Below are 22,268 nucleotides of genomic sequence, written 5' to 3'. Positions count from 1 at the left end.
ACCCGCAAACGCAGCTTTTACGGTTGGTATGCGTTTGGTAGCGGTTGTCGGCGGTTTACAACAATCACTCAAATCGCTCTAAACCACTCCGAATCTTATAAATTCAAAAGCTGGCTCCAACTAGCGTTTGCGGTTACGGGAAGGTAAATTTTTTTTTTTAAACAATATATATACAAAAGTAAAAATATTTAATAAAAAATTTAAAATTAAAATTATGAAAATATTAAAATATATCTATAATATTTTAATTAATATTATAAAATTTTATAATAAAAAAAATTTCAAAAATTTTTTAAATATTAAAATTATAACTTTCTAAATATAAATTTTATATTTATTATAGTTTTATGATTTTTGATATTTTTATAATTATATTAAATGTAAATATTGTTAATTTATTATTTGACTGTTACTGCATTTGGTAGTTAACCAGTCATAAGTCACCCACAAACACACCAATTTTTAACCGCAGTACCAGTCGTACAAATCTCTTAAAACTGCTAGAAACCGCAACCGTCCGCATCCACAAACTCCCGTACTCGCAATCGCAACCGCTGCGTTTGAACCAGTCAGGCCCTTAATGAATATGTGTTATTTCAATGTCTAATTTGATTTAAGTGATTTCTCTCCGGTCTAACTTCCTTCCTACAATATATACACCACACACAGAAAACGGATAAAAACTTAATAATCCAAGAAGAGGATCTCATGTTCTTATCACATTACCTCGGAGATGTTCACACCTTTTGTCATTCAAATGAATCATATCAGAACAAGTTCTGTTCTGAGTTATTTATGTAATTTAAGCATCCCTTGCACGATTTTGTTTCCTGGGAGATGAAGGTGGAAACATGATAACATGATAATTGAAGGGCTGGGATAACATGATAATTAAGTCTGCTCTTTAAACATCCACTAATGATTCAAGCACTCCAAGCCAATCTTACTTTATTTATGGAGCTCCAGTACGCATGTACGTTAACCAATCAACTCACATTGATTTGCTTTGAACAGCTGTCTGAATATAGCATGGCTGGTCAAATGATTTTCCATCGTGGGAATCATGTCCAATTAACCAAACGGGCTGTCCAAATCCGTATGCTATAGATATATCCTTGTGTGTGAAAATTATTGGTGAGTTTGGCAAATCTTGAAAATTATTAGTGAGTTTTGCAAATCTTGAAGGAAGGAAACGTAGTGGTGTGTGATGCAAGTAACAATAGTTCATATCAACAGCAAAAAAGTGGGAAACATTCATAACAAGTTTTAAAAGAAGTAGTTTTAATTATGTGTTGTAAAAGAGAAAGTGGCAACTTGTTGGATTTGAATCTGCTAGGAGCGAACCAGAAAGTAATATCAATAATTTGTTGGAGACATGATCTCTAGCTTGCATTTAGGATCGTTTCAAGAAAGATCTTCACAAAAGAGAGGAATGCAGACTATAGGGAGAGCTTCAGAATTTGGTTGTTTATCAGGTGACCAGAAAGCATTCTTCACAAGTTAGTTGGTTTCTCAGGTGTAAGACCTGGATCACAATGGATCAAGAAGATAGAAAACACAAACAATTGCGAAGATACTATTTGTGAGGACGACATTCATCGCAACTTATGGAGGAAGTTTTTTTTTTTTGAACACATACAAGGTTTGATACATAATAGGGACATTCATCGGAACTTATAAGGAGGAATTAGCTATCATTTTAAAATATTACACAAAGTGGCTGACAAGGTTTGATACAAGGTGTTATTGGTTTAATGATTCATAAATTTTATATCAAATCAAACGTTATTTAATTGTACGAATTTATTAATATATTTGATTTTATAATGGATTTGAATGATTTTGTTTGGATTTTTTAGTTAAAAATACAAAGACTCAAATCCAAAAAAAACCTTCTGGATTTGCATATTTTACTTGGATTTATAAATATTATATAGATTTCTAAATCAATAAAAATATATAAACTCTCAACATTCTTTACATGGTATAAGAGCCATAATTATCTGACAATCGATTCTGTTTCTTTCTGGTTTTTCATTCGATTTTCTTAAGCCATATAGCTTTTTTATTTTCTGATTTTTAAGCTATATAGATAATCCATGTTCTTGAAACCAACCGTGATATTTATGGATATGGGAGAAGGATTCTTATCAATCCGTGATCCAGTTTTGTGGTTTGGTTTATACAGTTAACCAAAACTAGACCATATTTTCCATTTCGGTTTGTAGCGGTTCCACATTCGGTTCTTATTGATTCCAAACTTTTGACTTTAAAATATTAAGCCTGATATATTTCCTCTGAATACCAAACACTTGTCAAAAGTGATAAACAATAATATCACACAAAATCGTATTATTAAAGTGAGCGTTACAAATTCTCATGTATATTAATTAAACGAGCTTATATAAAACGACTTCAAACCCATGAAAATGGTGAGCTTCTTCACAATGATGAGTAGAGTATTGTATTCTGCCTTTCTGATATTTTTAATTTCACAAATGTTTAACTGCGTTAGGTTAATTTCAAGTGGTCCATACTATAGATTCAACCCATATGTTAGGTTAACATCTTCAAGCTAACAAAGTAACAAGCCTACCAAACATTGATAGTCCCAGTTCCAAAATATTTTCAACTGTCTAAATGCTTTTAGTTCAACATGTTAGAAAATAGGTCACGTCAACCTTGATTTACTTGCATATGTTATGGTCAAAGGGGACTAGTTTTGATTTCTAAAACTGCTTTATGTTTTTGGTTATTTTAGATTTTTTTTTTCATTTGAATCATGGATATGAATAAGTTTTTTCTAAAAATCATTTGGCAGAAAATTAACATATATTTAATCTTATTCGAATACTAATTAATATTAATGAGAAACATTAGTTTTCAAAATTTTCTTAGTTTAAGTAAGTATTTAATTATATATGTATTATTTTAAAATAATATATGTAGATTATAACGTTTGGTTCAATCTTACTAACAAAATCTATATAACATTTATTCTCATTATTTTTACTTGATGTACAAGCCGAAACAATTCATAACCCAAATACCAAATATTTTGCAGATAGAGACATACTTGGTTGATCCTAAAATCCAGCTACCTTCCCTTTTTCTAAGACAAAACCAGAAGAAGATAGTTTCTTTATTTATATACTAAAAATTAGATTCTTCCCTGTTAACTTCCTCCCTTAAGTTTTCTTGCAAAACACAATTCAAATCGTCTTACTAGGCATTCTTCAAGCAAAACCTCTTTGTTAATTAATTAGTGGAATAAATAAATAGGAAAAAAATCTTTATTTATTTTTATTTACTTTTTTTTCTCGATTATTCTTAAGATAACTACTTGTGAAACTACTTGTGAAACTACTTGTGAGTTGTTCGGTTACAGCACCTCTTGCGAGTCAAGTAATTGAGTAAAATCTCTTATTACCTACTTGGATGATTTCTTGAAGCTTCTAAAGAAATACCCTTTTATCCATATCATCTCTGTAACGTCCTTCTTCTTACTCTTCTTCATCGTCTTGGCGTTTCTTCTGCATCTTTTTTTGCGGTTCACGTGTTGATTGCTTCTGGGTCTATCCTTGTTCGTTTAACTGTTTTAAGGTTGTCTCTGGTTGAGGTTTTCTCTGATAAACAAAACACAAAGCAAGAAACATAGTCTTTAATTGTTGTCTTCTTGAGCATACGAATATTCGAGAAGGTTAATGTAAGAATTCTTGCTCCTTTTGATGTATTTTACAAAACCATGACTATACGCCATCAAAGGTTATATTGTATTTTAATATTTTGTATTTAATGTGTTTTGAGAGAAGAGAATGACTCAGATGAACTTTCTTTCTCTTTTATGAAGCTAAGTTAAGTTTGAGAGGAAGAACTAAAACCATTCACCACAGAAGATCGAGAACTAGAGACAATCATGGACGTCATGTCTTACCAGAATCAGGCAGAGGGTTTTGTTAAAGGCTATCTGTTAGCAGATCCATGTCTTCCTTATACTTCTGTTCTTGCAGGAATCTTTCTCTGCAAGATGGTAAGTATGGTTCTAGTTCACATGCAATTTCAAACCTCACATCCTTTCTTTCTGATTTGAACTGTGTAGCTTATTCTATTTTCGATAAATAGGTCTATGATCTTACGGAGTCATTCAGCTCTATTCATATCAAATCATACTCAGCTCTCACAAAAATGAAGAGAATTGAATGGAACAACAGGCGAGTGTCCATATACTAGATATGCTCTTTATTTTCAGCCTGCTTATATTTTTTTTCTTTGTCTTTTATCACTTTGGCAGGGGAATTTCTACAGTCCATGCGATATTAATCTCATTGATGTCACTCTACTTTGTGTTCTTCTCTGATTTGTTTTCTGATCAAACAAGTCTTCAAGGCCTTATGGTGTTTCGTAGCTCGCCTCTATCTAACTTTGGTTTAGGAGTAAGTTTTCATCTTGTTCACTTCTCATGTTTCTTCTTGAAACCATCCTGATGAGCATTGATGTGTTTGTCATAATAGGTATCAGTTGGTTACTTTCTTGCTGATCTTGGAATGATCATATGGCTTTACCCTTCATTAGGGGGATTAGAATATGTAAGTTGTAGACACAAGACAGCTTTTGTGTTCTATCCATTAGTTTTAATGATCTTGATCTGGCTGATACAATGATAATGGCTGTTTTCCTTTATAGATTTTCCATCACAGCTTATCTGGAGTCGCAGTAGCGTATTCTCTGTTCTCAGGAGAGGCTCAGCTTTACACATACATGGTTCTAATCTCTGAAGTGACTACACCATCTATCAATCTTAGATGGTACCTTGATACTGCTGGTTTGAAGCGGTCTAAAGCTTATCTTATTAATGGTGTTGCTATTTTCTTGGCTTGGTTGGTGAGTTTTTGTATACCTTTTTTATTTTGTTTAGAATCTATAAAGGACTAAGGATTCATGTTGTGTTTGCAGACAGCAAGAATTATACTGTTCATCTACATGTTTTACCATGTCTACATACACTACGATCAGGTAACTAAAATTTGCGGTTTAATTCTTTCAAAACCAAACCGGTTTATATACCGAACGGTCTATCTTAACAGTCTGCTTTTGCTGTTGGTGCTGGTTAATATTAGCGGTAACGAATTAATGTGATATATGGATCTTTTGGCAGGTGGTACAGATGAATACATTCGGTTATCTACTGGTTTTCGTAGTACCGATTGCATTGAGTGTAATGAACTTGATGTGGTTTGGTAAGATAGTGAAGGGATTGAAGAAAACACTTGAGAAAAGACAGTGAAGAAAGGATCTTTTGTTGAATGTAAATGTAAAGAAGCTCTTATGAAGAAAATGTTTTAGCTTCATAAGCAACAAGGTTTTTATACGTTTAGCTTAAACACTAATTATGTTAAAAAAAAAAGAGTCTCAAATTTAACTTCAGAAATCAGAATCTTATTTTCACAATCGTCTCTCTCTGTTATATATTTGTTTTGCTTGCTTGCTTGTGTCATATATTATGTAATTTGCCCATACAAACAAAACTTGTGGTATTAGCTTATCACTAGACCACGCTACTAACGCAGTTGCGATTACCGTTTTCATTTGTTAAAAAAACTAACTCAGTAGTATTATTTAACGTATATATATCTTCTTCTTCTTCTTAATATCTGACTTGAAAGCTGTGCTTCTTCTTACACGAAACTCCCTAGTGTAACCAGTGCCTGTCCGGTATTAATTACCGCCTAAAGCACATTAAAAAAATCATGCCCCTTAATGATATTTAATTTTGGCATTTTTAATTATTTAATCAGAATAATACAAGCTATATTAAAATTTAATTTCTTTATAAAAATAAAGTATATAACTATCAGTATTTTTCGTTTTAAAAGTAAATTAATGATCACACAATTATTCAACTATTTTGAAAGAAAAATGGGAAAGTCATTGATATTTATATACTTTATTTTGTAAAACATATTAAATTTAATATATTTTATATTTATGTTATCTGTCATTCTGTATAAAAATTCTAACATCTCAACCATTTTTTATAGTTTCTTAACATTAACGTTTTCTATATAGATTTTATATCTACAAATAAAAAGCAGTTCTAATTTAATCAAATCAGGTTAACATTAATTTTAACTTGCAAATTTTTGCTGATTTTCAAAGAATTCCGGAGAGAGCATAATCTAATATATGATAGTTATGTTTGATTAGATTTTAAAAAGTCCTAAAAAGTTATAATAATAATCATAAAAAACAGTAGTAAAGTTAAGACATACATGTAAGAGAGTGCAATAAATAATTAGATTTTTGTTTGATACTTATTTTATAGATATTTAAAAAAAACGAAGATATTGCAGAAAACAAACGCATATTATAATCGAAACTGTCCCTCATAAGATAAAGTGAGAAATAGTTAAACCAGTGCACCAAAGTAAAGTTAAGACATACATGGAAAAATGTAAGAGAGTGCAATAAATAATTAGATTTTTGTTTAATACTTATTTTATAGATAATTAAAAGAAAACGAAGATATTGCAGAAAACAAACGCGTATTATAATCAAAACTGTCCTTCATAAAATAAAGTGAGAAATAGTTAAACCATTGCACCAAAGTAAAGTCCGTGTACTTTGGCACCTCTAATATATTGATAAACGTTGGTGCCTAAAGCTCTTGCTTTATGAATTTTAGGGCCGGCTCTGAGTGTAATCTCAGTCAAGGTTAAGAATGTTGTAGAGCTTGAATGAGAATCCTAGAATCCCTTTTTGGAAAAATATATATGATGATTTATTACATTTAAGAAAATGTTATTAAACCCTTCATTACTTCCATAATAATCAGGCCCGGCTCCAAATATATTTGGGCCTTGTGCATAATCATTTTTTTTATACCATAATGTTTCCTTTAATTAATCTTTAATCTTTAGATAAGTAGTGCACGCATTTATTTGGGTTATCTCCTGGAAAGAGATTATAGAGAAGAATATTGGTGGTTGTTGCCGACGCGTCTTTTGATCTTCAATCTCGTTTCCAGTCCACGAGCTCTCTCTCTCGAGCGTAATCATGGCTACCGCTGGAAACAAGACCATCAACGCCAAATTGGTCCGTCTTTTGTGATTTCAATTCATCCCTTTGAGTTTTGATCCTAACTTTTGTGAGGCTTTTATCAGTTTCCGATGTGATTCTGATTTGTAATCAAGAGAATGTTGATCTGATGCTATCTTCTCATCTAGCTGGTTGGTTGTCCTCATCAAAGGGTCTTAGCTTTTACTATTACTATTTTTTTTTATTTGGTTCTGCTTTCAGGTGTTACTTGGAGATGTCGGCGCTGGAAAATCGAGTCTTGTGTTACGTTTTGTTAAAGATCAGTTTGTTGAGTTCCAGGTTTGTCACAGTTTCTCCACTGCTCTCACTTTTTCTTGTTTGTTCATATTCTGGTGTCTTTGATCGATCGTTTTGTTATAGGAATCAACCATTGGTGCAGCCTTTTTCTCACAAACGTTAGCTGTTAACGATGCGACTGTTAAGTTTGAGATATGGGATACAGCAGGCCAGGAACGGTATCATAGCTTGGCTCCAATGTACTACAGGGGTGCTGCTGCTGCTATCATTGTCTTTGACGTTACTAATCAAGTTACCAACTCTTGATAACCTGTTTTAAAAAAGTTTATTGATCATTGGATGCGCTTTCTTCTAACTTCTTTTTTTGCTATCTTCTCAGGCTTCGTTTGAGAGGGCAAAGAAATGGGTTCAGGAACTGCAGGCACAAGGTATTGTCTCTAGCTATAAGTTATGATTAGAATAATTTTTTTTATGATTTCCACTTACTATTTATGTGTGTTTTGTGTGAGTAGGTAACACTAATATGGTCATGGCCCTTGCTGGAAACAAATCTGATTTATTAGATGCAAAGAAGGTTACTGCAGAGGTAAGCAATTTCAAGTTTAGAGTTGAGATGAGTGTGTGTGTGTAATAGCTTAATGGCTGATCCATCATGTGAGAAATCGTGTTCAGCTGTATCTAGTGTCATTACCGTCTTGGCTTCTGAATTTTGCTGCTAATGTGAGAAAACGTTAATGGTGTTTCTTGTAGGAGGCGCAAACATATGCTCAGGAGAACGGTCTTTTCTTCATGGAAACTTCAGCCAAAACCGCAGCTAATGTCAAAGAGATATTCTATGAAATTGGTGAGATATTGTAAACACTCTAGATTCAAATTCACACTGTTTTTTTTTGCTTCTGTTACGAAATGCTGTTATACCTTTCTCTTTTGACCGGTACAGCAAGAAGGTTACCGAGAGTGCAACCTACAGAAAACCCAACAGGAATGGTTCTACCAGATAGGGCCATGGATAGGGCAGTGAGTTCATCTTGTTGTGCTTAGTTATATGTAATGGAATACATGCACTTCCCTTAAAGGGGACCTTCTGGTCAGTCAATATTGAGTTATGGACTTCTGTGTTTTGAATATCTTTGCTTTGTTTTGCTTGTGTGAACATTCATTTTACCAATTAAAAAGGGTTGTACATGAAGATATCTCATATTGAGAGATATGATGTCTACCTCATATTGGAACTATGTATCCAATTGTCAAAACACCAAGTATTTTCAAGTTTTAGGAACTCTAGAATTTTTTTCCCTTTATTGGAGCTTCCTGATTGATCGATCACAAGTTCGTGGAATGAATGTTAATTTATATTCAAATAGAAAAAACTTCCAGATGATGACTTGTGCTTTCAAGTTTAAAGAATCGTAAATATATCAAAGAATAAAAAGAATGAGGCTTCCAGATGATGACTCCTGTTGGTTGTTTAGACCCTAGTGGAGAACCAAAATCTTAGACTTTCCTCCAGCTTATTGTCACCCAACAGTCGGATGGTTGATAACCTATTTCGCATCGTCTTATCCAGCATCTTGATCAACCGGATTTTCTGGTGGGGGTGTCTCACCATGGCGTCTACTGTTCCTCTCCCTCCAAATAGACTGTAGACAGTGGCCTAAAATATGTATCTGATCAGAAGGCCATTGATCTTCCCGAGCTTTACATCAGTAACCAGAGATATAATGTCAGTTCAACTTGTAGTATACTGATCCTCCATAATGCCCCTTGCGAGTGCTTCCCCGACAAGAGAAGAAGAGATGTTCCTTTGTTACCTGTTGGTGAGCTGGTACAAAACACAGTCCAAGTAGTTGATCATACTGTTCCATTGTAACATCCTGTCTCCAGTTGTGAGCTGGTCTTTCAACGATAGCCAGGTGATGAATGAGAACTTTGGGGTTGAGTGAGTGAACCAAACTGCTCTGCTCCCGTTGCAATGTGGCTTATTCTCACGAACTTGAAGCAAGGTCTTTTTTGAAGCGAGATGTGGCTTATAATTTTCAGTAATTTAATTTTTATTATTTAAATTTATATATAAATAGATTTCATAGCTATTTATTATTTGTTTAGTAATTTAAATACATATAAATAAAATAAAAAGAGTTGACATAAAAAAAAAGAATATGAAAAGTTATTTTACATTTTTATATTATAAATCTAGTCTAAGAAAACAAATGCAAAAGCCCACTAACAGCCTACAAAACTAGGTGGAACCTATATATATGATATGAGCGTTGGTTTTGAGATCTTTGATTATTTACATTTTGGAGGATTTTAGGGTTTGAAGCGTGTTTAGGGGTGGAGGGGATGCTGCAGTTCCACGTCGCAATATATGAGATTGTGGATGATCCTTCATTGGATTCAACAATCTCATGGAGCAAAAGCAGCAAGAGTTTTATCATCTGGAATCCTAAAGAGCTATTCACCAAAAAGATTCTTAAGAGATTCTTTTGCTGCAATCTATCACAGTTTATCACCGAACTTGACACATACGTAAGTTTTATTTTGTGGATATGTAACATGAATTTTCAGTTTTGAATCTGAGTTTCTCTTGTTTGGTGGGTACGTAGGGTTTTGTAAGAATTGAGGGGTCCGATGAGCAATTGGAATTCGGACATAAGCAGTTCTTTGTGAGAGGTAAACCTGAGCTTTTGAAGAAGATGCGTCTCCAAGCTGCGATGAATAGGATGAAGAAAAGTGCCAAGAAAGCCAAAGCTAGAGCTGAAGCAGAGAAGAACGGCGAGCCTCGGATTATAATAAATGCCGACGAAGTAAGGATGAGGTACAAGCAAATATTTGAATCATCATCATCATCAACGATTGCTAAAACGCCACTAGAGAATCGCTTCCGACATCTACGAATTTGATCACTTGTTCCAGTTGCTCCCTAGACTTTGCTAAAATAATTGAGGCTTTCCAGTAAAACAATGCATGTTTTGCTTAACCTTTATTTGACCTTCTATTGCTATTCTGTATCAAACCTTGTCAAGTCACTTTGTGTAATATTTAAATGGTTGCTTTCCTCTTTATAAAATTGTGATGAATGTCTTTTGCTGACAACAACACAAAATTCTTGTGAATGCCAAGGAAACATAATATACTCCACAATATATAGTTTACTTTTCAACTAGCCGCCTAGTTCGCGGAGTAGGTGTCAATTGCCACGGACATGCACCGGCATGGCGCAAATCCGGTCACAGCGGCCGCGTTTTAGAACAGGGATTAATAACCACACACGAAGGGTAAGTTTAATTAACGAATTAATCCAAGCAGAATGAGAGCCCAATGAGCATAAGAAAATGAATGCAAAAACCCAAAAATAGCCCAAAGAAATAAGATTTACTGTATATGGTCCCACACGCTTTTCTTGATAATTAGGGTTGGTGTCGATATCTTGGATTATTTTTCCACGTTCGTTTGTTTTAGGGTTTGAAGAGCTATGGCGTGGATGTCGCTGTCTCAGTTTTACACAGGTACATACAAGGTGGTGGATGATCCATCACTGGATTCAATAATCTCATGGAGCGAAAGCAACAAGAGTTTTGTCATCTGGGATCCTAAAGAGCTTGTCGAGAAAAAGATTCTTAGGAGATTCTTTCGCAACAAGTTGTCACATTTTATCAAAGATCTTAAATCCCATGTATGTTTTATTTTATAATATGGTATCACCCGATTTCTTTTGGAATCTTTGCGGGTTTTAAAATCTGAGCTTCTTGCTGGTTGGTAGGGATTTGTAAGAATAAAGGGGTCTGATGAGCACTTGGAATTTGGACATGAGCAATACTTTGTGAGAGGTAAACCTGAGCTTATGATTAAGCTGCGTCGCAAAGTTGCCTGGGGTAGGGTGAAGAAAGATCTCAAGGCAGCCAAAGCTAGAGCTAAAGCAGAAGCAGAGAAGAAGGGCTCTGTGGGAGATCAACCTTCTTATAGGAAGATGTGTCTCGAAGATGTACGTATTAGGTTCGACCAAATTATGGGGCATTCAACCAAAGCTAAAACGCCACTGGAGAACAGCTTCCGACATCTACAAATTTGATCACGGCACATGTAGCACTTGTTCTTGTTTCAGTTGCTTTCTTGCATCAAGGCTTTATTAAAATAATAATATTAGAAAAGGATACATGTATTTCTTCTTGACCTATATTTGATGCTATTCTGTAAAATAATCATCAAACATCAAGATTTAAATGGTAGCTTCATCTCTTATGAGTTGCGATGAATGTCCCTTCAACATCTCTTACTAACAACAACCAAAAGTCTTGTGAATGCCAAGGAAAAACTGTGGCTGCAACCCCTACAAGAATGTCTTCTATTAGTAGGCGTAGCCTTACAAATAGCATCTTCGCAGCCTTCTCAACTGTGTGTTTTTCTGTGTTCTTTATCCACTGTGATCCACGTCTCTACACCTGAGAAACCAGGCTAACCCAGCTAACTTGTGATGCATGGTTTCTGGTCACATTCTGAAACTCTCCATGTAGTCTGCATTCCTCTCTTTTGTCAAGAGCTTTCTTGATCATTCCGGTATTTTAGTTGACCCTACTTAAGCTGGTTTAGATCATTACTAAACCAAATAATAACCGAAACAAATTTTACTCACAAGAAAACGAATTGGGGGCTAGTATGTTATAAGATTAGTGTTTTCTTCTACCATGTTAGGGTTTGGGATAGGCGTCACATCTGTTCTTTTGGTGTGTAGTAGAGATGGTTCACGAATATCCAAAGGGATTGTGTTCGTTTTACAGCGATATATACGAGGTGGTGGATGATCCTTGTTGGATTCAATAATCTCATGGAGCAAAAGCAACAATGGTTTCGTCATCTGGAATCCTCAAGTGCTAATCGAAAGAAAGATTGTTTCGAGATTCTTTTGCCGAGAGTTGTCACAGTTTATCTCCGATGTTGAACTTTTTATAAGTTTTTTTCTTGTTACACAAGGTTGTCCTGCCTTTTGCTGTTTCGAGATTCTTTTGCCTTTTGTAAATCATTAATCCTTTTGGTATGAAACCAATTGGCCGCGTGCTCTTGTTGAGTTGATAATCTATAGCAGATGGTTTCACGGTCAAACTCCTCATGGTTTCAAAGATATCCTTCTTTGAATGCACCTATGTCGGATGGTGAAGAATCTGGCTGATCCAGTGAGCTTTAGTGCATGGTATCAACTCTCCAAATGGTATTAGATGTAATGAATGTCTCCTTGTTTTAACACGTGAGTTTAATTTACACACTCATTAAGCAAATAATTACTTTCCTTGAATAGAACCAGCTCGGATGCAGTGTAGGTCGCCTGAATTGTAAATGGTATATCTTGTAAATAATTAATCCTTTTGGTAGGAAACCAATTCGCCGCGTGCTCTTGTTGAGTTGAGAATCTATAGCAGATGGTTCCACGGTCAAACTTCTCATGGTTTCAAATATATCCTTCTTTGAATGCACCTATGTCGGATGGTGAAGAATCTGGCTGATCCAGTGAGCTTTAGTGCATGGTATCAACTCTCCAAATGGTATTAGATGTAATGAATGTCTCCTTGTTTTAACACGTGAGTTTAATTTACACACTCATTAAGCAAATAATTACTTTCCTTGAATAGAACCAGCTCGGATGCAGTGTAGGTCGCCTGAATTGTAAATGGTATATCTTGTAAATCATTAATCTTTTTGGTAGGAAACCAATTCGCCGCGTGCTCTTGTTGAGTTGAGAATCTATAGCAGATGGTTTCACGGTCAAACTCCTCATGGTTTCAAAGATATCCTTCTTTGAATGCACCTATGTCGGATGGTGAAGAATCTGGCTGATCCAGAGAGGTTTAGTGCATGGTATCAACTCTCCAAGTGGTATTAGATGTAATGAATGATCTCCTGGTTTCCACACGTGAGTTTGAGTTACACACTCCTTAAGCAAATAATTATTTTCCTTATATAGAACCAGCTCGGATACAGTGTAGGTCGCCTGACTTGTAAATGGTATATCTCGTAAACCATTACTCCTTTTGGTATGAAACCAATTTTCCGCGTGCTCTGGTTGAGTTGAGAATTTATAGCAAGTTTTTTTCACGGTCAAAATCCTCATGGTTGCAAAGATATCCTTCTTTGAATGCACCCATGACGGATGGTGAAGAATCTGGCTGATCCAATGAGGTTTAGTGCATGGTATCAACTCTCTAAGTGGTCTTAGATGTAATGAAGTAAAAAAAGCCAATAAAGAAAAAAATCTATTCCTAGTTTTCACACGTGAGTTTTAGGTACACACTCCTTGAAGAAATAATTACTTTCCTTAAATTGAACCAGCTCGTATATAGTGCAGTTCGTCTGACTTGTAAATGGTATATCTCGTAAACCATTTTTCCTTTCTGTATGAAATCAATTCGCCGCGTGCTCTGGTTGAGTTGATAATCTATTATAGCAAGTGATTTCACGGTCAAACTCCTCATGGTTGCAAAGATATTCTTATTTGAATGCACCTATGGCGGATGGTGAAGAATCTGGCTGATCTAGTGAGGTTTAGTGAATGGTATCAACTATACCGACATGAATGTAATTTTTGTTGGAAGAAATAGAACATGAAACATGTGTTCATGAAAAGTACATATCACAAAAAATTTGTTAGTATGGAAAACAAACCTTCTCATCTTGTAAAAGAAGATTAAAAGTTTAAAACTAATGATTTCATTTTTTCATTCTGGATTTTGGCTATCCAAACACGTAAAACTCTTCCTACTATTTTTTGTTTGACAATGTTTCATTTGAATATTTTCTAAAAGTTTGTAATCAGGTAATGGCACATAACTTTTTTCTTTCCATTTTATTAGATTGGTAAAATTTTACTTTGAGAAAGGCTTGGACATAAACTATTTATAGACTTCAAAAATCTATTTGAATAGTCACATCTTTTCAATCTAAAACATGTTCTTTTTGAAATGATACTAAGATGAAAAGTCACAACTTTTCATTTTTAATAGTCACAAGTTTTAAAATGAAAACATAACCATTCAATAAGTGGAATTTACTACTTTTGGAATTAATATGGACTGTTTTTTTTTTTTTTGAAATGATACTTATGTGAAAGGTCACAATTTTTTCATACTAAATAGTCAAAACTTTTAAAATGAACACATAACCTTTCAATTTAAGTGGAATTCATAACTTTTGAAATTAATTAAAATTGTTTTCTTTGAAATGATACTTATATGAAAAGTCAACTAGTCACAACTTTTAAAATGAACAAAAAAACTTAATTTAAGTGAAATTCACAATCTTAATTAGTTGAAATTGTTTTTTTTTTAATGATAATTATATGAAAAGTCAAAAAAATTCATATTAAATAGTCACAACTTCTAAAATGAACACATAATCTTTAAACTTAAGTGAAATTCACAATCTTTGGAATTAATTAGGATTGTTATTATTAGTAGATATATATATATATATATGTATGCATTTTATGCAATAAAGAAACATAGTGGAGTGGATCCCCAAGTTCACTAGAGCCCAATAGTAGCCCACTACGAAACTTACGGTGTGTATAAATAAAGGAGTTTTAGGGTTTATTTGCAAGAAAGAAAATTAACCTGAAAATTCGGCGATAAAGTATGTCGCAAAGTTCTTCCTTGAAATCTGATGCAGCCTCTGCATTTACCATTCTTCCAGAGTTCGCAGCGGCCAAGGCGGCGACCATGGAGTTAAACCAGAGCTTTAAGACAAAACTTGTGTCTTTTAGATCATTCATACGTAAAACCGTAAGCATTTTCTGTATATTAAGATTCTTCTTTTTTTTTTTCTTATGTTGGATTGTTAGATCTGAGTTGGGTTTTACCTGAAATTGTTATATTGGTGTGTCTCATATTTTTTATTGCAGACCACCTCCAAAGATGAGGTCAGAGCTTCCATAAGGTGCATTGGCAGATGCATTGACAATATGGAGATCAGTTTGAACGATTACGAAGTGATTGTCGAGGATAAGGTGGATCGACCCGAGGTTAGCTCCTCTGAAGATTTGAGCCACGACCAACTGAGGTCAAATGCCACGCTACTCTTGAAGTATTTCAAGAACCGCACTCTCGAGTACTTTTTTGCCGCTTTCTTCCCTCCTGATATTACACATGTTGACGATGCTATGGCCCAGTTTGGTCTCATCAGGTCTCATCTCGAAAATTGTGAGTCTCTCATTTACAAGGTTATGATGGAAGCTTATGACTGCATAGCAAGTTCTGAAGATGAAGACTCTGGGTATATATTTTTCTAGCTTACCTCATGTTGGATCCGATCGATTAGCTTATTTTATTTTAACTTTGATGTGGATTTGTGTTAGTTTGACACTCCTAATGATGTGCCACGTTTTTATGTTACTATGTCTCACTCTCAAACTAATGGATCTATGTTATTTTTAATGTCTTATGTGTTAAGAAGTGCTTTCTCTTAGCTAGTACCCAGCAGAGTCATTTCAAATGACGATGATCTTTCTTAACTTCATTCGTACATTAGTATGCACACACACGGGTTAAAAACTTAGTAACCACACAGAGGTTCTCCAAGAGAACAGTACGTCTAAACTTATTTGTATGAAATACCCGTCTAACATGTCCTAATTCCAATGTCAGAATAAAACTAGAAAACCCCATTTAGTGACACTCTTTAACAGCACACATAGTCTCAGCTCCAAGATTCTGCCATTTCTGTTTCAAAGCCACCATCTCCACATACTTATCACACCACCATGGTTCAACACAAAACTTTTAACAGAGGGATGTGGCTGGCTATTCAGCTGTTCTCCTTCTCTTTGGAGTTTCGTTTTCCTCATACTTAGCAGCAGACCGACGCCTCTTCTCTTCCATGCTATGATTGCTTAAACACCTCTGAGGAAGAGGGGATGAAGATGAAGATGAGGATAACCAAGAGGAAAAGGAAAATGAGTAAGCATGAAGAAGAAAGAGTGAATATTCGTAGCTGTTTGTTATGTTAGACTGTAGTAGCTGTCTGTTGTGTTTGTGTTGTTTGTTATGTTGAGACTGTTGTTTCAATCATACTTATCTTGTGGATTTTATATGAATCGTGTTAACTAACTACCTGATAGGCATAGCCTATGGATTTTATATACTCTTTAGTGAACCTTTATTTAATTAGCTTAGCTCCTGGATTTACTCGACTCGTATTTAATATGTTACGCATAATCATGACATGTGTGTCTGGGAATAGCAATGAAATTTTTATTAAATAGTAATCATTGTTCTTATTATAATGTGCCTTTTGAGGTTTGTCTCATAATTGGAAGCATGTGGATTAAAAAATCACTGAAGCCCAATTTGGTAACAGAGTATATAGAAACAATTTATTGTCACAATGTGATATTTGACATAAATTGGATTCTTGGAAGCATATGCCCTTGTGGGGTTTCTATGTCTTGTTATTCCCAACAAAGTTAGAATTTTCTTTTTAAAATCAGATTCAATAAAGAAACAAATAATTTAATTATATTTATCATGTCATTGAACAGTGACAATTCATTTGTTTTATTACAAGAAAATGATTTATAACTCAATCATTAGTATCTTTTTTAGAACTCTTAAACACTGGTTAGGCTACAAGGGTCGAAATGATAGAGCTATTATTTCAGAGATGAGTGTCCTGGAGATATTCTTATATCAAAGAGGAGTGATGTTTGGCGCCGGGGAAAGAAAGAGCATTCATTTGGATAACAGAGAATGATGCAAAACTGGGATACAAAACGTTGCTGGTGAGAAGTTTCAAGTAAAGCTCAGTCAGCTATTTTGGAGATGGTGGCACTTTGAAACAGAAAAGGAAGAGCGCATTTTTGGGGACAATGATTACAAAGAGTTGTTTTGTCTTGTGCACCACTTTTGACTCATTAAAAGAGATGATTTGCTTGGAATCAGTTCATATTTCAGTTGGAGAACGTTAAGGTTTGGAGTTAAGACTATGTGTGCTGTCAATGGGGGGGGGGGGGGGGGGGGGGGGGGGGTTTATTGTTTTTCTTACTCTTCTTCTAGAGTGTGTGTGTTTGATTGTAAATATTGTAGGAAGGAAGTTAAGAAAGACTCATTTGGATGACTGGAAAGAAAAACACTTAACACATAAGACATATAACACAGATCCATTAGTTTGAGAGTGAGACATAGTAACATAAAAACGTGGCACATCATTAGGAGTGTGACAAACTAACACAAATCCACATCAAAGTTAAAATAAAATAAGCCAATCGATCCATCACTTAGGTAAGTACATCCATCCACAGCATAAATGATAAGGTAAGCTAGGTAAACTATTCATCTTCAGAACTTGTTTTGCAGGCATAAGCTTCCATCATGACACGGTCAATGAGAGACTCAAAGTTTTCGAGATGAGACCTGATGAAATCACACTTGGGCACAGCATCGATATGCAGATCCAGAGGATCAGGGAAGAAAGCGTCATAGAAGTAGCGGAGGGTACGTTTCTTGAAATACTTCAAAAGGAGCTTTGCATTTGACCGGAGCTGATCGTTGGTCAAATCTTCAGAAAAGTTGACCACAGGTCGATCCACTTTACCATCGATCACTACAGCATGCTCAGTAAAAGATTCCTCAAAACTGTCAATGCATCTGCCAATGCACCTTATGGAAGCTCTGAGCTCATCTTTGGAGGTGGTCTGCAATAAAAAAAAAAATATGAGACCAAAAAACAAAATAGGAAACAACTGAGATTCTCAGGTGGGGCCCTTAAATCAAAAAAACAAATCCAAAAAAAGTCACAGACAAAAATAATGTAAGCACAAACGATATGAGCGATCGTCCAAGTAAAAAAAAAAGTCAGACAAAACGATATAAGGGATCTAGGCCAAAAACATAGCTTAGAACACCCGATAGAAACTTACAGTTTTGCGGTTGAAATGTCTCAATTCCTGGAGTTTGGTGTCAAAACTATGGGCTAACTGTATGGTTGAATGCTTCAGAGCTGAATACTCACAGAAAATAGTGAAGGGCGATTTTTCGGGAGAAGCATAGTCCGACATTTCCACTTTGATCTGCGTAATTTTCTGAGAAACCCTATAAACCTTTTTCGTATTTTATTGGTGGGTTGCTATTGGGCTTTACCTTTATTATTTGTTTATAGGGTATTCGGTGCCCAGTCCACAATTTTAAATGTATTAAATGTGACCACCACGGAAAGTAATAACCGACTTAATCATTCATTAGTGTCTTCTTAAAAACTGGTGTTATGCTACATGTAGGGCCCTAGCTATTGGAACCATGTGCAGAGTCTGATGATCCTGAATTTCTTCAATGACAAAGTTGTTACTCCTGGGCCAGAAAGTTGTTACATCTTCAATAATGAGAAAGTTATTAACATTACCTGGCGATGATGTGGAATACTGTCACACAAACTTGTGAGAATCAGGAAGCTCAAATGAAAAAAAAAGAACATTCTAGAGTTCCTAAAACTTGAAAATACTTGGTGTTTTGACAATTGGATACATAGTTCCAATATGCGGTAGACATCATATTTCAATATGAAATATCTTCATGTACAACCCTTTTTAATTGGTAAATCAAATTTTCACACAAGAAAAACAAAGCAAAGATATTCAAAACACACAAGTCCATAACTCAATATTGACTGACCAGAAGGTCCCCTTTAAGGGAAGTGCATGTATTCCATTACATATAACTAAGCACAACAAGATGAACTCGCTCCCCTATCCATGGCCCTATCTGGTAGAACCATTCCTGTTGGATTTTCTGTTGGTTGTACTCTTGGTAACCTTCTTGCTGTCCCAGTCAAAAGAGAAAAAGGTATAACACCATTTAGTATTAGAAGCATTAAAAAAAAACTGTTTGAATTTGAATCTTAAAGTGTAACGATAGGTCGATAGCTCACCAATTTCATAGAATATCTCCTTGACATTAGCTGCGGTTTTTGCTGAAGTTTCCATGAAGAAAAGACTGTTCTCCTGAGCATATGTTTGTGCCTCCTACAAGAAAGTATATTCTTTGAAAGTATGAGAACATTGACAAATATGAAAAAACATAGATTTTTGTTTTCATGACAAAGTTAATAATTTTGTAAAAGTAAGTTTAACATATAAATTTCGTGATAAATATGAAAAAGCATAGATTTTTGTACAATTTTGACAAAACAACTCAAAACATAGTTCTCTAATGTCTTAATAAAATATTATTTAAGAGTGCAATAATTAAATATATCAATTCAATAAATTTTGTAATTTAAAGACAAAACAATAACACAAATTTTTTTGAAACATTTATTTAACCTATCGATTTCTTTTCATGAGAATCCAACTAAAGAAGATAAAAAAAAACAATTAGATTTATTTAATTACCATTTTATTCAATTTTGATTAATTTCAAATTGTAATAATGTATCTTTTTGAAGTTACAAAAAAAATAATATTTTTTCTTTATTACACTAGCATTATATATAGATTCCATATACACAAATAATATAATATAACAACATAAGCTTGCTTTCTCCGATTCATATGAAAACTTTTTAAGTTATCCACCAAAGCAAATTAATTAAATCAATCAAATTGTTAGAATACAACAAATTAATATATAATTTTATTATAAATTAAATTATTTTAAAAGTGTATTTTCATTAATAACAAAATAATAAATAAGTAAAACTGATTTGATGGTAATTTTTATGACATATATATATTATATGAAAGAAATATAAGCTTAATATGAAAAAAAAATCTTAAATACAAAAAACTCTAAAATTAACAAAATAAAAATAAAAATTAGACAATATTAATAAAGTATTTAAGCGGTAATTAGACAAATTTGATTTTTTTCCATCCAAAAGTTTATTATTAATTAGCATCAGTTATTTCAAGATGTTTAAGAAATGATGGATTTAAATGATATATGAACTATGAATAGTAGTACTTTGTAAAGCTGACTTAGGTAACACATCTGCACATCATTTCCAGTTCTTTTTGATGCCTAAATTCAATTTCTTCAGAGCAGTTATTCCACAAAGAGATCGTATGAGATATTGTTTTGATATTCAGATTTGTTTCTTGACTGTTAAGAAGATTGATAACTGTAAAAATGTCTCATTCGAATATTATATGTCTATAACTGAATCCCCAACATGAGACAATTTTGTTTAAAAAGTAAATAATTTTATTTTTTTATATTATATAATAAATATATATTATTTACTGATAATAAAAATATAGTTATTCATCTATCACAAATATCTATGCAAATATGTGAATCAAGTACAACAATCAAATAACATAATGACTTCCACAAAGAAAATTTATAAAATATATTTATGTTATGTAGTCTTATTTTATATTTTTTAAATAATGTAATACAATATTATATATTATTTTTTTCAGAATTGAGAAATACATATAATTTCTTATCTGCGTAGCGCGGTTAAAAATCTAGTAACTCGTAAAAGCCCAATATAAGGAAACAAATGCAAAAGCTCATTAAAAGGCCCAAAGGCATAAGATGGTTCACACGCTTGCGTCCTCTCGATAATCTAGGGTTGGTATCCAGATCTGGGATTGTGTGTTTCATCGGGTGTTTAGGGCTTGAAGCTATTGCGGGGATGAAGCAGTTCCACGTCGCAATATATGAGATTGTGGATGATCCTTCACTGGATTCAACAATCTCATGGAGCAAAAACAACAAGAGTTTTGTCATCTGGAATCCTAATGAGCTATTCACCAAAAAGATTCTTAAGAGATTCTTTTGCTGCAATCTGTCACAGTTTCTCACCGAACTTGACACATACGTAAGTTTTCTCCTTTTCTTTTTTTTTTTTTTTTTTTTGGAATTTTGCAGTTTTGAATCTGAGTTTCTTGTTGGTTGGTAGGGATTTGTAAGAATTAAGGGATCTGAGCACTTGGAATTCGGACATAAGCAGTACTTTGTGAGAGGTAAACCTGAGCTTTTGAAGAAGATGCGTCTCGAAGCTGCGATGAATAGGATGAAGAAAAGTGCCCAGAGAGCCAAAGCTAGAGCCGAAGCAGAGAAGAACGGCTCTGTGACTGTGAGACGTGAACCTCGGATTATAATAAATGCCGACGAAGCAAGGATGAGGTACAAGCAAATATTTGAATCATCATCATCATCAACGATTGCTAAAACGCCACTAGAGAATCGCTTCCGACATCTACGAATTTGATCACTTGTTCCAGTAATAATTGGGGTTTTCCAGTAAGACAATGCATGTTTTGCTTAACCTTTATATTTTAATCTATTGCTATTTTGTATCAAACCTTGTCCCGAATATTACTTTGTGTAATATTTAAATGGTAGCTTTCTCACTGGCTGAAACATCCACAAGAATGCTTCTGTTATTAGCCTACAAATGTTGTCTTTGTAGTCTTATTAAAGCCTCTCTCTTACACCTGAGATCATAACTTTACTGGTCACTTGAGAACAACCGCATTCTGAAGCTCTCCCTATAGTTTGCATTCCTCTCTTTTTGTTCTTCTTGATTGCAACCAATCCTAAATGGAAGCTAGATAATCTTCTCATATACCTTGCCTTTAAGCCTCATTACTATCTGTCTGCTAAACATTCTTCTCATTTGGCTCTTGTAGAGATTTTGATTTCCCAATCTTCATGTTTATGTGTACACTTTTTTTATGTTTGGCGGCCTGACAAACAATTTGTAAGAAACAAATGATTAGACGAGTCTTTGGTTTAATAAAGATGATAAGTTATATGCTAGAAAACAAACAAACAAATTATTCGATACTTTGTGATTAAAATCCATCGAGTTTGCCACATTCTCTATTTCAATACAACTGAAAGCTTTATCGTTCAAACACTTGTTATGATTGTTTCCCACTTTCTTGCTGTTGCCGATGGGTGATTGATGCCCTGCCGCTAAATTCTTGTGCACATGCTGAGATACCA

General features: G+C 34.1%; 7 protein-coding genes and 1 long non-coding RNA gene across 11 annotated transcripts; 6 read left to right on the top strand and 2 right to left on the bottom strand.

Annotated features, from left to right (window-relative positions):
- Positions 1-3,157: 3,157 nt before the first annotated feature.
- LOC106373490 (TLC domain-containing protein 4-like) lies at positions 3,158-5,448 on the top strand. 4 transcript variants are annotated; one of them, XM_048734877.1, is made up of 9 exons: positions 3,174-3,488; positions 3,604-3,706; positions 3,851-4,030; positions 4,123-4,211; positions 4,292-4,433; positions 4,512-4,586; positions 4,684-4,881; positions 4,954-5,013; positions 5,156-5,448. In XM_048734877.1, exons 3-9 carry the CDS (start codon positions 3,917-3,919, stop codon positions 5,282-5,284), a joined length of 807 nt encoding a protein of 268 aa, XP_048590834.1. In that variant the 5' UTR covers positions 3,174-3,488; positions 3,604-3,706; positions 3,851-3,916; the 3' UTR covers positions 5,285-5,448. The 4 variants fall into 4 exon arrangements, with proteins under 4 accessions (XP_022546528.1, XP_022546526.1, XP_048590834.1 ...); XM_022690807.2 differs by having other exon boundaries at positions 3,158-3,706; positions 3,856-4,030; XM_022690805.2 differs by having other exon boundaries at positions 3,161-3,765.
- A 1,436-nt stretch (positions 5,449-6,884) lies between these two features.
- On the top strand, positions 6,885-8,567 carry LOC106437750 (ras-related protein RABF2b). The gene is made up of 7 exons (XM_013878709.3): positions 6,885-7,092; positions 7,297-7,374; positions 7,456-7,623; positions 7,712-7,760; positions 7,845-7,918; positions 8,083-8,176; positions 8,273-8,567. The coding sequence occupies exons 1-7, from the start codon at positions 7,054-7,056 to the stop codon at positions 8,371-8,373; spliced, it is 603 nt and encodes a 200-aa protein (XP_013734163.1). The 5' UTR covers positions 6,885-7,053; the 3' UTR covers positions 8,374-8,567.
- Positions 8,568-8,742: 175 nt separating this feature from the next.
- On the top strand, positions 8,743-10,416 carry LOC106358002 (heat stress transcription factor A-4a-like). Its single transcript, XM_013797738.3, has 2 exons — positions 8,743-9,861; positions 9,939-10,416. The coding sequence occupies exons 1-2, from the start codon at positions 9,676-9,678 to the stop codon at positions 10,233-10,235; spliced, it is 483 nt and encodes a 160-aa protein (XP_013653192.1). The 5' UTR covers positions 8,743-9,675; the 3' UTR covers positions 10,236-10,416.
- Positions 10,417-10,735: 319 nt separating this feature from the next.
- On the top strand, positions 10,736-13,153 carry LOC106358009 (heat stress transcription factor A-4a). The gene is made up of 2 exons (XM_013797746.3): positions 10,736-11,008; positions 11,096-13,153. The coding sequence occupies exons 1-2, from the start codon at positions 10,808-10,810 to the stop codon at positions 11,402-11,404; spliced, it is 510 nt and encodes a 169-aa protein (XP_013653200.1). The 5' UTR covers positions 10,736-10,807; the 3' UTR covers positions 11,405-13,153.
- Positions 13,154-14,898: 1,745 nt separating this feature from the next.
- LOC106437760 lies at positions 14,899-15,752 on the top strand. The gene is made up of 2 exons (XM_013878721.3): positions 14,899-15,101; positions 15,221-15,752. Exons 1-2 carry the CDS (start codon positions 14,955-14,957, stop codon positions 15,605-15,607), a joined length of 534 nt encoding a protein of 177 aa, XP_013734175.1. The 5' UTR covers positions 14,899-14,954; the 3' UTR covers positions 15,608-15,752.
- A 1,702-nt stretch (positions 15,753-17,454) lies between these two features.
- BNAA01G10130D lies at positions 17,455-18,547 on the bottom strand. The gene is made up of 2 exons (XM_013878734.3): positions 18,233-18,547; positions 17,455-18,007 (listed from the first exon to the last, which is right to left on the bottom strand). The coding sequence occupies exons 1-2, from the start codon at positions 18,368-18,370 to the stop codon at positions 17,642-17,644; spliced, it is 504 nt and encodes a 167-aa protein (XP_013734188.1). The 5' UTR covers positions 18,371-18,547; the 3' UTR covers positions 17,455-17,641.
- A 287-nt stretch (positions 18,548-18,834) lies between these two features.
- Positions 18,835-19,477, bottom strand: LOC125575791. The gene is made up of 2 exons (XR_007314381.1): positions 19,237-19,477; positions 18,835-19,127 (listed from the first exon to the last, which is right to left on the bottom strand). It is a non-coding gene; the product is annotated as an uncharacterized LOC125575791 (long non-coding RNA).
- A 1,322-nt stretch (positions 19,478-20,799) lies between these two features.
- Positions 20,800-21,670, top strand: LOC106437773 (heat stress transcription factor A-6a). Its single transcript, XM_013878748.3, has 2 exons — positions 20,800-21,135; positions 21,217-21,670. The coding sequence occupies exons 1-2, from the start codon at positions 20,815-20,817 to the stop codon at positions 21,526-21,528; spliced, it is 633 nt and encodes a 210-aa protein (XP_013734202.2). The 5' UTR covers positions 20,800-20,814; the 3' UTR covers positions 21,529-21,670.
- Positions 21,671-22,268: the final 598 nt, after the last annotated feature.

The sequence above is a fragment of the Brassica napus genome, chromosome A1 (genome assembly GCF_020379485.1).
Source record: "Brassica napus cultivar Da-Ae chromosome A1, Da-Ae, whole genome shotgun sequence".
NCBI classification, from domain to species: Eukaryota; Viridiplantae; Streptophyta; class Magnoliopsida; order Brassicales; family Brassicaceae; genus Brassica; species Brassica napus.
This window is presented reverse-complemented; position numbering and strand designations above follow the sequence as displayed.